General features: G+C 37.0%; 1 protein-coding gene across 2 annotated transcripts in view; it reads left to right on the forward strand.

The window, feature by feature from the left end:
- KCNH5 (potassium voltage-gated channel subfamily H member 5) overlaps nucleotides 1-14,045 on the forward strand; it is a 281,080-nt gene that overhangs the window by 32,068 nt on the left and 234,967 nt on the right. For both annotated transcript variants that reach the window (XM_033109621.1, XM_033109620.1), the window contains exons 4-5: nucleotides 3,711-3,839; nucleotides 11,579-11,694. In XM_033109621.1, coding sequence (XP_032965512.1) covers nucleotides 3,711-3,839; nucleotides 11,579-11,694 — 245 coding nt within the window. The remainder of the gene's footprint in view (nucleotides 1-3,710; nucleotides 3,840-11,578; nucleotides 11,695-14,045) is intronic.

Genomic DNA, 14,045 nt, shown 5'->3' on the forward strand with positions numbered 1-14,045 from the left:
TGTGATTACCTGTCTATACATACACTGATAATGTGTGAAAATAGGGTATCACTCCGAGGTACATCTTTACCAATATGGCCTTTTGCTGGACTCAGACTGTTCTGTGTGTAACTAGTGGAAGTAGTCATTACTTTTAGAATAAGCCATTAACATCTGGTAAATTTACATTGATTGTTGTGAGCTGGTCTCTAGGATGATATTTATGAGTGGCCAATTATATTGTCCATTATATAATCACATAAGACTTCATGGTATGAACTCTCCAACAGAGTTTGAAGGAAGAAACCAACCAACCAAACAAACAAAAAAAAACCCAACTAATACACTCATCAGCCAAGACTCCTTTCTAATTCGTTTTCTTTGAATAGTTACTTACTTTTATTTCTTTTTGCTGCTTTCCCAAATTGACCTTTCTTTTTCTAAATGAACAGTCACTTCATAAGATGGATCCATTTATTGAAAGTGTTAATAGTAAACGGTAGCAAAGCCAATTATTATCTTTAGTGGAAGCTGATAGCTACAGAATTCTTCCCCAGTTTGGGACACATTCTAGCTTCAACAGGAAATACTTGTTCCATGCTCAGTGCCTATTGGATCTGGTAGAGCATAATTTCTTCTCTCCATTTTGCCTCAAACATTTGTTCTCTGTGGCATATATGGAATTGAACTGAGGTTTCTCTTTTTATTAATAGACCATCATAGGGATAACAACAACCTTAGTTATTGCTTCACAGTAGCACACTTGGTAATGGGAATATTAGTCTTTAGTGGTTTTACTTAAGAAATGTCTTAACATTTTATCTTTCATTTTAGAGTCAAGGCTGAAGAGGTATTTCTCTTTGAAGTCACAGCCAAATGTCTGTTGGCTTGTCACCTAGAAAACAATCCTTTCTGAATGATCAGCTCTATCCTCTACAAGAAACAAGCTTTCTGGGTTTTTTTCATCAGGTTCAAATACTTACTGATATTTGTAGTATACTCATAAGCCAAAACCCCCTTTCATTTTCATATAGCATTGTTATCCCTTGAATGACAGCTATGTGTCCCAAGTTTAGCAAATAATTTAAGAATATTCCATATTACCAAGGTCATTTCAATCCGACATTTAAGCAGAATAAACACATCTTTGCCTGATTTTCAAGCATCAAAGCCAAATCCATAGTTTCTGAATTTCTCAAAAATACCGTAGTGGAAATTCTGTTTGTATATATCCTTTAAATCATGTTAGCAATAACTTGAATTTTACCTTTCCAGAAGTCCAAAGCTGTTTAGATATTTTGCTTTATTTTAATGGCTTGAAATGACAGATCTTTGTTCAAGCCTGTCTGGTTCTTTTCAGATAAGTATATATGTGTAGATGTTTGCTTAGAGCTAATAGGAGATATTGCCCACTGCACGATAGATAAAAACTCCTGTCTCCTCTCTGTGTAGTGTCTGCATTGATTTCTTTCTTTAATATGAAGGATAGATATTATCCATGTATTATAATGGAGTTCTGCTATACTTAAAAGCAGCTTTAAAAATGCTTGTAAAGAGTTAGCTGAAGGCTTTTGAACATCAGCTGAAAAGAGTGTATTCTTGTGGCTTTTTTTAAATGTTAATAGAAAAATGTACACGTCTGTAGAAAACTATTTTGGAAATGCCTAAATGGCAACTCCTCCCAATACTTTCATTAGATAATTAGGTTAATCACCGTTTTGCGAATGGGGAGATTGAGGTATCCTATTTAACATGTGTCACGATTGACATTGCAGTTTGCGACTTCTATTCTTTAGGCCTATGGCTTTGATTAACAGGGGCCTGTTTCTACTGTTGGAAAAGAAACAGTGGCTCTGAGATGATGACTGAAAATGGCTTTTTCTGTCTACACAAAAGGTAGAACTGTGATAGCTGGGGCCACTCCAAATAACCAATGCCAGGGTCGACCTAGACTTTCCAGCAGCTACAGGCCTCTTTGCCTACCTCTCCCAGACTTCTCCTCCCCCTTCGCCCCAAATCCACAATATACATGTGTCATCAGCTACTCAGCAAGTGCTCAGACTACTTGGGGAGGTCTGACCCTGTGGTTCAACTTGAAAAAAGTCCACCATGACATCTGAAAGCAATTTAAAAAACCAGCCCTGACTCTGCCAAAGTTTGAAATGCTGCTGTTTTCATATAATAGAAAGATATGAGCTGCAACATCATATCTTTGTGTTCAGGTTTCTAACAGACCTCGGAAAACTTATGTTTAATGCCCTTTTCTCTCTGTTTGTGACCCTGCCGCCTCAAGCTCACTATGTTGGAACAACCATAGGCCATAATATCTGCTAGCGTCTGGGTCTGGTGATTGTAGAACTGTGCATATCACTCACAGTTTCTGGACACATGGTAAAATGAGAAGCAGAAAACAAAGAGTAAGCCTCTCTGCAAGATGGTGTAATTGTTTCTGAGTTCTGTGTCTCATCCTGTAATGATTTTGGAAAGGACCATGTCCTTCCATAGGCTTCCTGGGGTTGAAAAGTACCCGCTTGTCAGACTGAATATTCCCAGAGAAATCTCTCTTTAATCCTCTGACTTCTTGAAGATAGTTAAGTCACCTCATCTTGTCTAAATGAGAAAGTCCCTTTTGTGGTGACATTATTACATGATTTGTTTTTTTTGACTGCAGGTATAGAGGTGCTTTTTATTTGATTGTCATTGGAAGACATTAATAGGCTATCAACTCTCACCTAGAGGCTATTAATAGTGGCACATTTCACTCCCCAAACCCCAAACTTGACAAAAGCCTTTATGTCTTTAAGGTAGACTATTTGGAGAGGCTTTACTGCACTGTGGCTTAGAGTGAATATGATGGAAAATGTGTCTTTTTTATTCTGATGGAACATTGCTTCAGGGTTTTATCGTTTAGTGGGTAATTATTCCTTTCAAGGCATTTCTCGTCTCCAGCTATTTATTTGACGTACTGCCAATTCTTGATTTGTCCAAGCCTTGAGTGCTTTGAAACTGTCTGTCCTCTGGAGTCTGCAGGAGCCATCATTGTTTGAAGAACCTGGTGACAGAATCCAGCCTTATGCTTTGAGTGAGGGAAGTAGGAAGCAGTGGTTCATGAAGACGCCCGACACCCTCAAGGGGTGGGGACATTTTTTTTTTCTTTAACATTGCCTTAAAACTTCCGGTAGGACTCTGTGTACATCAGATGTCCTCTCTCTCTCTGATGTGGGGGTGTAGTCAAAGCCATAGAGCTGTCTTATAAGTCTATATGAGCACTTCAGGTGTTCCTCCCAGAGAAATACTTACCAGAGCATCCGGTATTACTGTTGAAGTCAATTGGAAACACTTCTCAACGTGACAAGGAGAAGCATGTAGCAGTGGTCACATTTGGTTAGACTATCAAAAGGAGCTTGGCGAGAGCAGCAGTGGTATCGGGATCCAGACAAAAAGGTGATGCTGGCATTACTTAAGTAGTGAGACTGCCTTTGTGCTCCTGCGTTGTGAAATCACACCATGTGCTTTTCTTTCAAATTTTGATATTTTGGGTTGAAAAATATGTTTATTAATTTTTGAGCAACTCATAGTTGATACAAAATTAAAGGTTTTTTTGATTCTCTTTAACAGTTAAAATATTTGATTCTCTTCAGCAGTTGGCAGCTGAAGGAAGAGGGCAAGGCAGGAGATCAAGTCAACTCTGTGGCTGTGTCACACTCCACTGTCTTTTCTGTTTCTTGCAGGAACCCCTGTTTGGTTTTATATGCAAATTGCACCAATAAGAAATGAGCACGAAAAGGTGGTCTTGTTCCTATGCACTTTCAAGGATATTACGTTGTTCAAACAGCCAATAGAGGATGATTCAACAAAAGGTAATTCAGAGGAATTACTATACTTAAGAATTATGCTGCCACTTAATTTTATTGTAACCATCATCATCATCATCATCTTACCAAAATCTATTGATTGAACTGGAAACAATATTTCACTATGTGGCCTTTCTTTGACTTTACATTCATAATAGTAATTGTCCAAATCAGTTTTATTCAGTCATATTGTTTAAATAGAAATAGAAAGTTAAAGTAATAGTTGCTTAACTTAAAATTGTAGTGAGGAATTGAGAAAAGACAGAAGGAAGAAATTAATAGAACGTTATTAATTTAGAATCAATATAATGGGAATTTCGACAACTTATAACAAGGTGAGTTTTAGAAACAAAATGTATAACAACTTGTGGGATGGTTTGGGTGAAGTCTTACTAGAAAACAGTTGATTAGTTGATTGAATTTTGTTAAATTGATTAGAGTTTGATTTGTTGACTTTTTCAGGTTACTTTTCACTTTTTATTTATTTGGTTGTCGTGGGTTCTCTTTGGTAGGTGTTGCTAGATTATGTAAAGGACAATTTTGTCATCAAGGGAGTGGCTGGAAAAGGAAAACATTCTAACTGGAGTCTTATTGACTATAATATTGAGAGAGACTGCTATAGAAAACAGTCAGTGGCCTGTGCTTTTACTCCCTTTTACTTTCATTTTATCGTTTCCAGTTATGTTTACATTAGAAATTGGTGTCATACACATGAAGAATTTCAAACATCCTTAGAAGTTTTTGTGAACCATTATTGCTTTTTTTTTTTTTTTTTTTTAAGTGTGGGTTTCCAGGACCCATCAGCTCCAAGTCAAGTAGTTGTTTTCAATTTAGTTGTGGAGGGCGCAGCTCATAGTGGCCCATGTGGGAATCAAACCAGCAACCTTGTTGTTAAGAGTACTGCGCTCTAACCAACTGAGCTAACTGGCTGCCCCATGAACCATTATTTTTAATAATCTCTTAGGAGACTGAAAATTAAATGTCTTCCCTTTTGCATTTGGCAAACATTGCCTTTTCTTACCTCTTTAAAAATAATCTAGCATAAAAGTTTTAATCTTTCCAATTATAATCATAATTATAGAAAAAATTGCATTACATTTATTCCCTGAATATGAAATCACATATATATTACTATACTTGCTTGGTTTCTGGTTAGCATCAAATTGCAAGAGGAAAAATTTTTACAATGGGCAAACCATTTACAGTATGACAAAGAACAATTCATTTGTGAATGTTTCTGAAAGTGTGTTTATTAAATCATCTTCTGGATCATTGAATAAAGTATTCACTTTTGGACCCATCCTACCTGTTCCTCTACCTTTACTCATAGACCCAGTGTCTAGGAAGTTTAGGATAACTTTAAATATTATTTTTAATAGAATAATCTTCCAATAGAATAATCTTCTAATAATCTTGTAATTAGGGCTCAGTTTTTTTGTTTTAAAAACTTAAGGTGCTCCAGCCAATAGCAGCAGAATACATGTTCTTCTTAAGTTTTTATAGAACATTCACGAAGTAGATCACATTCTGGCCATAAAACACACCTTGACAAATTGGAAAGAATGGAAATCTTACAAAGCATGTTATTAGACAGCAGTGGAATTAAACTAGAAGTCAGTAACAGAAAGATAGCTGGAAAACATTTAGAAATTAATGCACTTCTAGATATAATAGCTCATGGGTCAAAGAAGCCTTAAGGCAAATTAGAAAAATATTTTGAACTAAATGAAAATAGAAATACAACTTGTCAAATATGTGGGATGTAGCAAAAGCAGTATTTAGAGGGAAATGTATAACATTAAATGCATACATTAGAAAAGAAGAAAGATACAAAATTAATAACCTAATCTTCCACCTTAGGAAAGTAGCCAAAGGAGAGAAATTTAAGCCCAAGCAACCTGGAGATAAGAAATACATCTTAGAACAGAAATCAATGAAATAGAAAACAGAAAAGCATTAGAATCACTGCAACCTAAAGTTGAGTCTTTGAAAAGATTTCTAAAGTTAATAAACCTATAGCCAGGCTAACCAAGAAAAGTGGAACAAGCACAAATTACCAATATCAGAAATTAAAGAAGGGCCATCACAACCTATCCCCTGGACATTAAAGCTTTGTAAAGAAATACTTTAAACAACTCGATAGCCACCAAATCGATAACTTAGTTAAAATGAGCCAATTCCCTGAAGATGCAAACTACCAGAACTCACACTAGAGGAAATAAATAACCTGGATTGTCATATAGCCGTTAAATAAATTGAATTAATAATTAATAAACTTCCAAAATAAAAAAAAAAAAAAACACCAGACACTGATGGTTTCATTGGCAAATTCACAGTCTCTTCCAGAATATACAAGTAGAGAGAACTCTTTCCATTCTATGAGGCTAGACTACCCTCAGACTAAAACCAGTAATATAAAAATCTTCAACAAAAATAGGATCCAACAGTGTATCAAAGAATTACAACTAACTGAGACTTACTCCACCTATGCAGAGCTGGTTCAAAATTTAAAAATAAGTCATTGTAATTCACCATATCAACAGGCTAAAGAAGAAACATAATATGATCCTATCAGTTTGCATAGAAAAAGCATTTGACAAAATCCAACACCCCCTTCATGATAAAAACTCTTAGTATAGTAGGAATGGAGGGGAACTTCATCAACTTGATAAGCAACATCTATGAAAAACCTACAGCCAGCAAGCAGCTGATGATATCTTTAAGTGATATATTTTTAAATAAAAGGTAAATGATTGGTGTATGATTTATGACCTAACATATTCTTCAAATGAATTTCTCTTGCCTTCACACATGACTGACAGCCAGACTAAGTAAAAAGCTTTTATGTCACAGTCTTTTCCCCTACAAATATTTATATTTATGCTCATGTTTATATTTTTTACCTATATAAACATATATTTATTTGGTGAATATCCTTTTCTCTCATTTACTGTAAGTGATTTCATGGCACAGCTAAAGGTGAAGTACAGTACTTTCTCACAGTTTTGACCTGCTGAACATTTATGGTGGTGTCAGTAATGATATAGCCTATTCATGGAACAGGGAAGTTCGTAGCATTTTACAGTGAGGTTGGGGAAAAGATGCTAATGTCAAGGGTTGACTTTTATTTCTCAAATTATTGCCTCTCCATTGATCTCCTTCCACCTTCACCTCTGCATCCGCACATCCGAATCACAGAGTTCTTTGTCAGGCAAAATCTCTTAAATGCATAATCCATTCTTACAAAAAAATGATATTTGAATAAACTCCAGACAACTCACACTACTTGATTTTGAACTATGTGCTTGATAGACATGTAAGTTAGAATTTATAGGGAAAATCAGAGTCCATTGTGGAAAGCATTAAACTGTCTCTTGTCAATGCCAAAATATGTAGAGGAAGAGCTTATTTTAAAACAGACTTTTATGTTGAGACTCCTCCACACCTTCAGATACATCGCATGCAAATTGCTGAATGAGTACTGCACTGTATAACTATGAATGGTGTGTATGAGCTATTTTGTATTATTCATGCGAGCTGTAAATTTAATGTGAAAAATTCAATACAAATAAAATATTTATGCCATTAAGTAATCATCCTACTGTTGCTGTCAAGTCAGCAGTATAGGACAGTATGTTTTGAAACTTGGGCAAAAACATGTATCTTTCGATTTTTTAAGTTCAGTAAAGGGGACCAGGGAACTTTTCGGAAACAGCAGATGAAATTTTGTGGTAACACCATAATATCAAAATGATTTGCGTTTAGAGCATTGAACTTGGAGACAGTAGATTTACTTTTCAGTCTTGGGTTACTAAACCAGAGTTCCTTAACATGAGCCTTTTTATGACTCTTCTAGGGATATTTTATTCCCCTTGTTTAAAAATGGATAACTTTTTTTTTTTTCCAACCCAAAGTGCTGATGGAGCACACAGTATGGTGGTGCAGGCACTATTCCAGGTCCTAAAGCTACAAAGTTCCTTCCTTCACATTCTAATAGCAGAAATCTAATAGCAGAAATAGGAGAGGCAAACAAATAAGTATAAAGTGGAAGTTTTCTTCTGATTGCCCTTATTTTCTCAGTAATATGGGAAACACGGTTATCACCTGAGAGTAAGGATGGTGAAGGAGGTGAGGAAGTGTTACGGTGTGAGGAGAGAGGAGTGGGTATGAATGGCAATATAAGCGAGTGGAGAAGTGAGTGGACGAGGGACGTCTAGCAGGTTTGCTGAGCAGCAGTAAAGTCTGCTTGAGGCTGGTGGTCATGAGTTTTACTGTCTGGAGCATGACTATGTGATGTACTCCACCCATGTTTAGTCAGAGGTGTAGAGACGCAGAAGAAGGTGAAGAGGTGGATTGAACCAGAGTTGGAATTTGGGCAGGTGAGTAAGATGAAAAGAATCAGAGAGCTCCAGGATCAGGGAGTAGGATCCGAAGGTGAGGGAGTGGAGGATGCTTGCAGGAGAGTAGGTTGTGTTTGCAAAATTATGAAGAAATACTTAGGAAATAAAAGTTCTGCCTAGGATATAGCAAATAGTGTTTTAGGATGCAGAACAGCCAAATGAATCCACACACTGGCAAGCCAGAATGTAACTTTCAATCCCAGAGTAAGGACGTTTTACCTTCTTAATGTGAAAATGGGCCAGTGATTAAAACAAGGGTGCAAGTCCTTTGAGGATTTGCCAAAATTGATTGCAATTGACATCAGTATCCTACTTCTATTGGTATTTTTAGCAAGAAACTCAGACATATGTTTAAAAGACTTGAGTAACGTGGCTAATTCTGAAGTTTATTTCTAAATCTTGTCTAGGATAGCAACTATAACGTGATGGCAGCCAGGCGATTTAAGTGCAGCTCTTCCTCAAAATGATACCGATCATCACCAAAACTTCATTCCAGATGGCTTTTTGCCTTTAAAATGATTGGCACCAAATGATGTCAATAATATTTGTGATTTATACCATGATGGATGGAGGCAGAAACCATTGAAGGGGAAGGAAACCAGTTTTGATGAAGTAGTTACTATGTGTCAGGAACTTGATGTCCTGTATTGTTCATTCCTGTCAGTCTGAAACTTAGTATTATTATCTCCATGTTACTGTTGAAGATCCTGACATGCAAAGTCTGACTGATTTCCAGTCGCATGTTACCTCTGTTGCAATGTGCTGCCTCATCCTTTCAAGTGGAAACTCATCGTTGGGCCTTAATGGTGTTCTCCATTTTCCCTACGTTTTTCCCTGCTGTCCTTTTTTTTTTCCCTAGAAAAATGAAGTTCAGGTTGAGAATACTCTGGTTGTGATAGAATTGTGCTGGTTTGAACCAGTGGAATTTACTGATAATAATTCAAGGGGGCAAATTGCTTTTGTTAAGTTTTGTTCCTGGCATTGAGGTCTTGGAACTGTTGCTCAGATAATCAGTCAATGGTACCTGCTACGTCGTTTATAATAATACAAAGGGAAAAACATTACAGCCAAGAAGTACATTGTATTGATTATGTGTTCTAAGAGATGGCCCAAGTCTCTGTCCATTTATATTGTACAGTATCTTCAAACAGATTCCAAAATTGCCAAGACACTTATGATGTGAAACATCTTGTGCCAAATAGTTATGGCATCTTTGTGCCAATAATTGAGACACAAAAAAAATTCTGTAGAATGAAAGGCAACAGCAAAAATAACAACCTTCCCCTTGTGGGAAGCCAATGGTTTTCTTTAGAGAGGAAACAACACATGAAATATGAGTAATTATACCATGTAGTCTGTTTGGCCAAGAGTATAATTGTTTACCTAAGCTTTTTTCTTATGGATTAGAATCTTGTGTTGCAGTCTAGTAGATTGATTTAATGGCCTCCATGACATCCTTTTATTTTTAAGATTAAGCAGTCCATGACAAAAAGGTTAATTGCAACCCAATAGAGCTAAACTAATGTTTTATTAAGAAGGAGTTGGCATCCTGAGCTCTTAGGAGAACAAATGTTCTCATAATACCATGAACAACTTATAGAGCAAGTATTAGGCTCTTCATATCCATCTGTTCACATTACCCCGTATCGACCACATCTAAGTAACATCAGCGAACTGTGCTGAATAATCATTCACACCCGTTAGGTCTCTGTAAAGGTGAGATCAGTAAATGTATCTTGGGAGAAGTTAGAACTGCTGATGTGTATTTTTCTCTGACCTAGACAGTGTGGCTGCTCAACTTTTTCAAAGTTTGTCTGTACGGTGGGGCTTGGTGACAGAGCAAGTGAGCTAATTTAACTAATAACATAGGCAATTCTAGATGTGTCCACAAGTACAGCGGGATAGGCCTAAGGTAGTTCACTGTGGCCTTATTAGTGATAGTGAAAAATCTAGAAGTCACTTAAATATCCATGAACAGAACATATGCACGATCAGGAAAGAGCAAATGCCCAATTCTCTGAGATGATAAAGGTGCAAGCAAGAATCAGTGCCACGTGGGTGGGTGTAGAGGTGGAGGGGGCAGAAGGGAAATTGAAGGCAATCATGTTTCTTATGGCTTCTGTGTCTTTTTTTTTAAATTTAATTTAATTTATTTTTTATTTTATTTCTGATACATTTTATTGGGGGAATATTGGGGGACAGTGTGTTTCTCCAGGGCCCATCAGCTCCAAGTATAGTTTGTTGTCCTTCAATCCAGTTGTGGAGGGCGCAGCTCAGCTCCAAGTCCAGTTGCCGTTTTCAATCTTTAATTGCATGAAGTGCAGCCCACCATCCTATGTGGGAATTGAACCGGCAATCTTGTTGTTGAGAGCTCACACTCTAACTAACTGAATCATCTGGCGGCCCCTCCGGCAGCTCAGCGGCAGCTCATTGTCTTCAATTTAGTTGTGGAGGACACAGCTCACTGGCCCATGTGGGAATAGAATCGGTAACCCTGTTGTTCAGAGCTCGTGATCTAACCAACTGAGCCATCTGGCCGCCCATGGCTTCTTTTTCTTCAATAACATATTTGTCATCTGCTGAAAGTGAGGCAAGAGGGGGTGGCACAGGGGTCTTGAGAAAAATGCTAACTGTTTAGCTGAGAACTACAAAAAAGCCCTATATCTGGACAATGAGAGAACACATACCATTTGATGATTTGTATTATTCCATGTGAACTTATTCTTTTAGTATATCCTTAAATTTTTTTGAAAATATTTTCTGGTTGAAACTTATTGCACACAGGGAATGAAAATAGGCTTGTCTTTTAATCCAATACTCAGATATACTAAGGGGTGCAACATCACCTGTCTTAGAAATATGAAACTTCAATAAGACTGACTTGGAAGTTTCTAAAAACCTTCACTGCAATTGTAATATCCAGTCGATTTAAGAAAGAGAAGTGATCAGCAGGAAATATTTTAATATATCTGTTGCCAACATAGTTATGTCATCTGAAAACATCTTTACCACACCACTTTTACCTAACAAAGCAGAATCAAACTTATAGAATGCAAGGGAGGAGCACAGAATTTTGTGGACAGTTAGCTACACTGACTATCGAGACTATGCTCATGTAATAAATATGAGCAAAACACAAAGATCCCACATAAAAATTACTCATTATTTTATAGCCACACTTGAAATATATGATGGTGTCTATGTAGAAATAAATGCTTTAGATTCATACTTTTCATTACTTCTGGATGTTATGCTGTTTCTGAGATCATTTGAGTATTAGTGAGAATGTTGGATTCCATATTCATTATGTGTGAAAAACTAAGACTTTCTTTTCTTATTTCTAAGGTTGGACAAAATTTGCCCGATTGACACGGGCCTTGACAAATAGCCGAAGTGTTTTGCAGCAGCTCACGCCAATGAATAAAACAGAGGTGGTCCACAAACATTCAAGATTAGCTGAAGTAAGTGCGAGACTAACTTCGCTTTCCAAGGTGGTGGTGGTGGTACGTTCCCTGCCCCGCCCCATGATTCAACATAGATATTTCTGGCCATTATTTTACAAATACTTACCTGATCATTAATTTTTCCTTTGTAGAATTATAGAAATTTCGAATATTTCTTTTTATTTCCTCCTACTTTTGAAATCAGAAAGTAGTTCCTGGCATCCCAGGGGATGTCTGTTGTGATTGAAGTTTCTTTGAGCCAATGAGATAGGGAGTTGACTCATTCATCTATTTATGTATGCAGCACACACATATTGAGAGTTTGCTCTGTGCCTGGTACTCTGCAAAGGATGTAAAGATGAATGAGCGTTGGGCTCTCTCAAAGAGTTAAAATCCAGCAGAGGATGTCAGTTACAGAACATGACGAATATCATGACAGGGTGCAATGGGAGCACATGCAGGAGCATTTACCCTGGCTTGGGGCAATAGGGAGGGCTCCCTGAGTGAGGTGAGACCTGGCCTGAGTGAATCTTGAAGGAAAAGATTCCTTCAAGAGGAATCTTGAGGCAGGTAAAGAGGGATGAAGGTGATTTATATCAGTTTGGCAAGCATGTGCAACGTCTCAGAGATGAGGTAGTATGGTGATTTTGAGTGTGACTTCAGGGTGGGTGAAGGCAGGTGGGGAAGGAAAGCTAAAGGTGTCGAATAGCGAAACAGTGGTGGTTGGTGTCTCATGTGCCATAGAAATGATCACATTTGTTTTTTAGAAAAACCTATTAAAGGAGACTGGTCTCACTGGTGTCCTTTGTAATCCCTGTTTTTTATTGCATTAATTTGAACACATAATTCTAAGAAGTGGTCCATAGATTTCACCAGATTGTCAGAAGAGGTCCGTGGCACAAAAATGGTTAAGAACCCCTGTGTGCCTTAGTGGCTTGGTGTTGAATTGGTAGATATGGAAACCAGGCTTGGTGCTGAATTGGTAGATATGGAAACCAGTTGAGAGGTTCTAATTGCAATTCAGCTAGGATGACATTGGCCTTAAGCAAGGAACTAGCAGCAGAAGTGGGCAGATTACAGACACAAGATTAGAATCAACTCATTTGTTGATAGATTAGAAGTGAATGTGAATTAAGGGGATGAATCAAGTACTACTCTGTGTCTTTGGCATGGACAGCTGCATAGATAGTGAATGCTATTGGTTAATAGAATGGCAAACTTAATAGGAGGAAGAGAAGGTTCAGAGGCAATGAAAAAATGAGTTCAGTTTTGGACATATTAAGTTTGAAGTGCCTGACAGGAAACCCGAGTAGAGATGCCTAAAAGACAGTGGTGTTTATGGGTCTAGCCTGGGAGGGATATCTGGGTACGAGTTGCAGACCGTGGTGTCATCTTCACAGATGTGGCTGTTAAAAGTCAGAGGACTAGATGAGGTTAAAAGTCAGTGTATTGAAACCAGAGAGAAAAGGAATGAGGATGGAACTCAGAGGCAGCTAGAAGCTTTGTTGTTCATGTGTCTTATGTAATCATGATTTGTCTTACTGATGTGAAAGATGCCAAAAAGCTAACCGAGGTACCAAAACTATATCAAACACTTAGTGCTCGCAGAATATTGAGGTTTAGTCAATAATGTTGTAAAGATTATATAAGGTACCAGATGGGTGCTGGACTTATCAGGGGGATCACTTCATGGACTGTGTGGATGCCTGACCACTGTGCTATACACCTGACGCTGAAGTAGAATATTGAATGTCAACTAAGATATATATGTGTGTGTATATATATATATATATATATATATATATATATATATATATGTATTTATGTATATATATATTCACAGGATGTAAAGTACAGCATAGGGAATAAAGTCAATGGTATTGTTAACAGCTACATACAATGTCAGAGGGGTAGTAGATTGGGGGTTTATCACTTTGTGAGGGGTGTAAATGTCTATTACGTTGCTTTGTACACCTGAAAATAATAATAATAATAATAATAATAATAATAAGACTATTCTGAGGTAAGTTACCAAAGAAGAGAAAGACAAAATTAAATGTACTCATTAGTTTGCTTTGCTGGAGAAAGGTAAGTTGAAGTTCTCCAGAATAACTTTCTTAACTAGTTGCATATATTAATTTGGGTTGGAGAAGGTTAGAAAATAAAGTGTTTCCTGAATTTGGAAGGCACTGCGGTTTTTTTTTTTTTTTTTTTTTTTTTTTTTTTTTTTTTGGACCATAGCTAACAGAAGGACTTGTATGGCTTTCTGCTCTAAATAGTCCTGTTAGCTTGGGGAAACATTAATACTTTGATGTGCTGACATGTTTTTAAAAGCCTAAATAAGACATTAACACAACTGAATATTAACT

The sequence above is a fragment of the Rhinolophus ferrumequinum genome, chromosome 6 (assembly GCF_004115265.2).
Source record: "Rhinolophus ferrumequinum isolate MPI-CBG mRhiFer1 chromosome 6, mRhiFer1_v1.p, whole genome shotgun sequence".
Lineage (NCBI taxonomy): Eukaryota > Metazoa > Chordata > Mammalia > Chiroptera > Rhinolophidae > Rhinolophus > Rhinolophus ferrumequinum.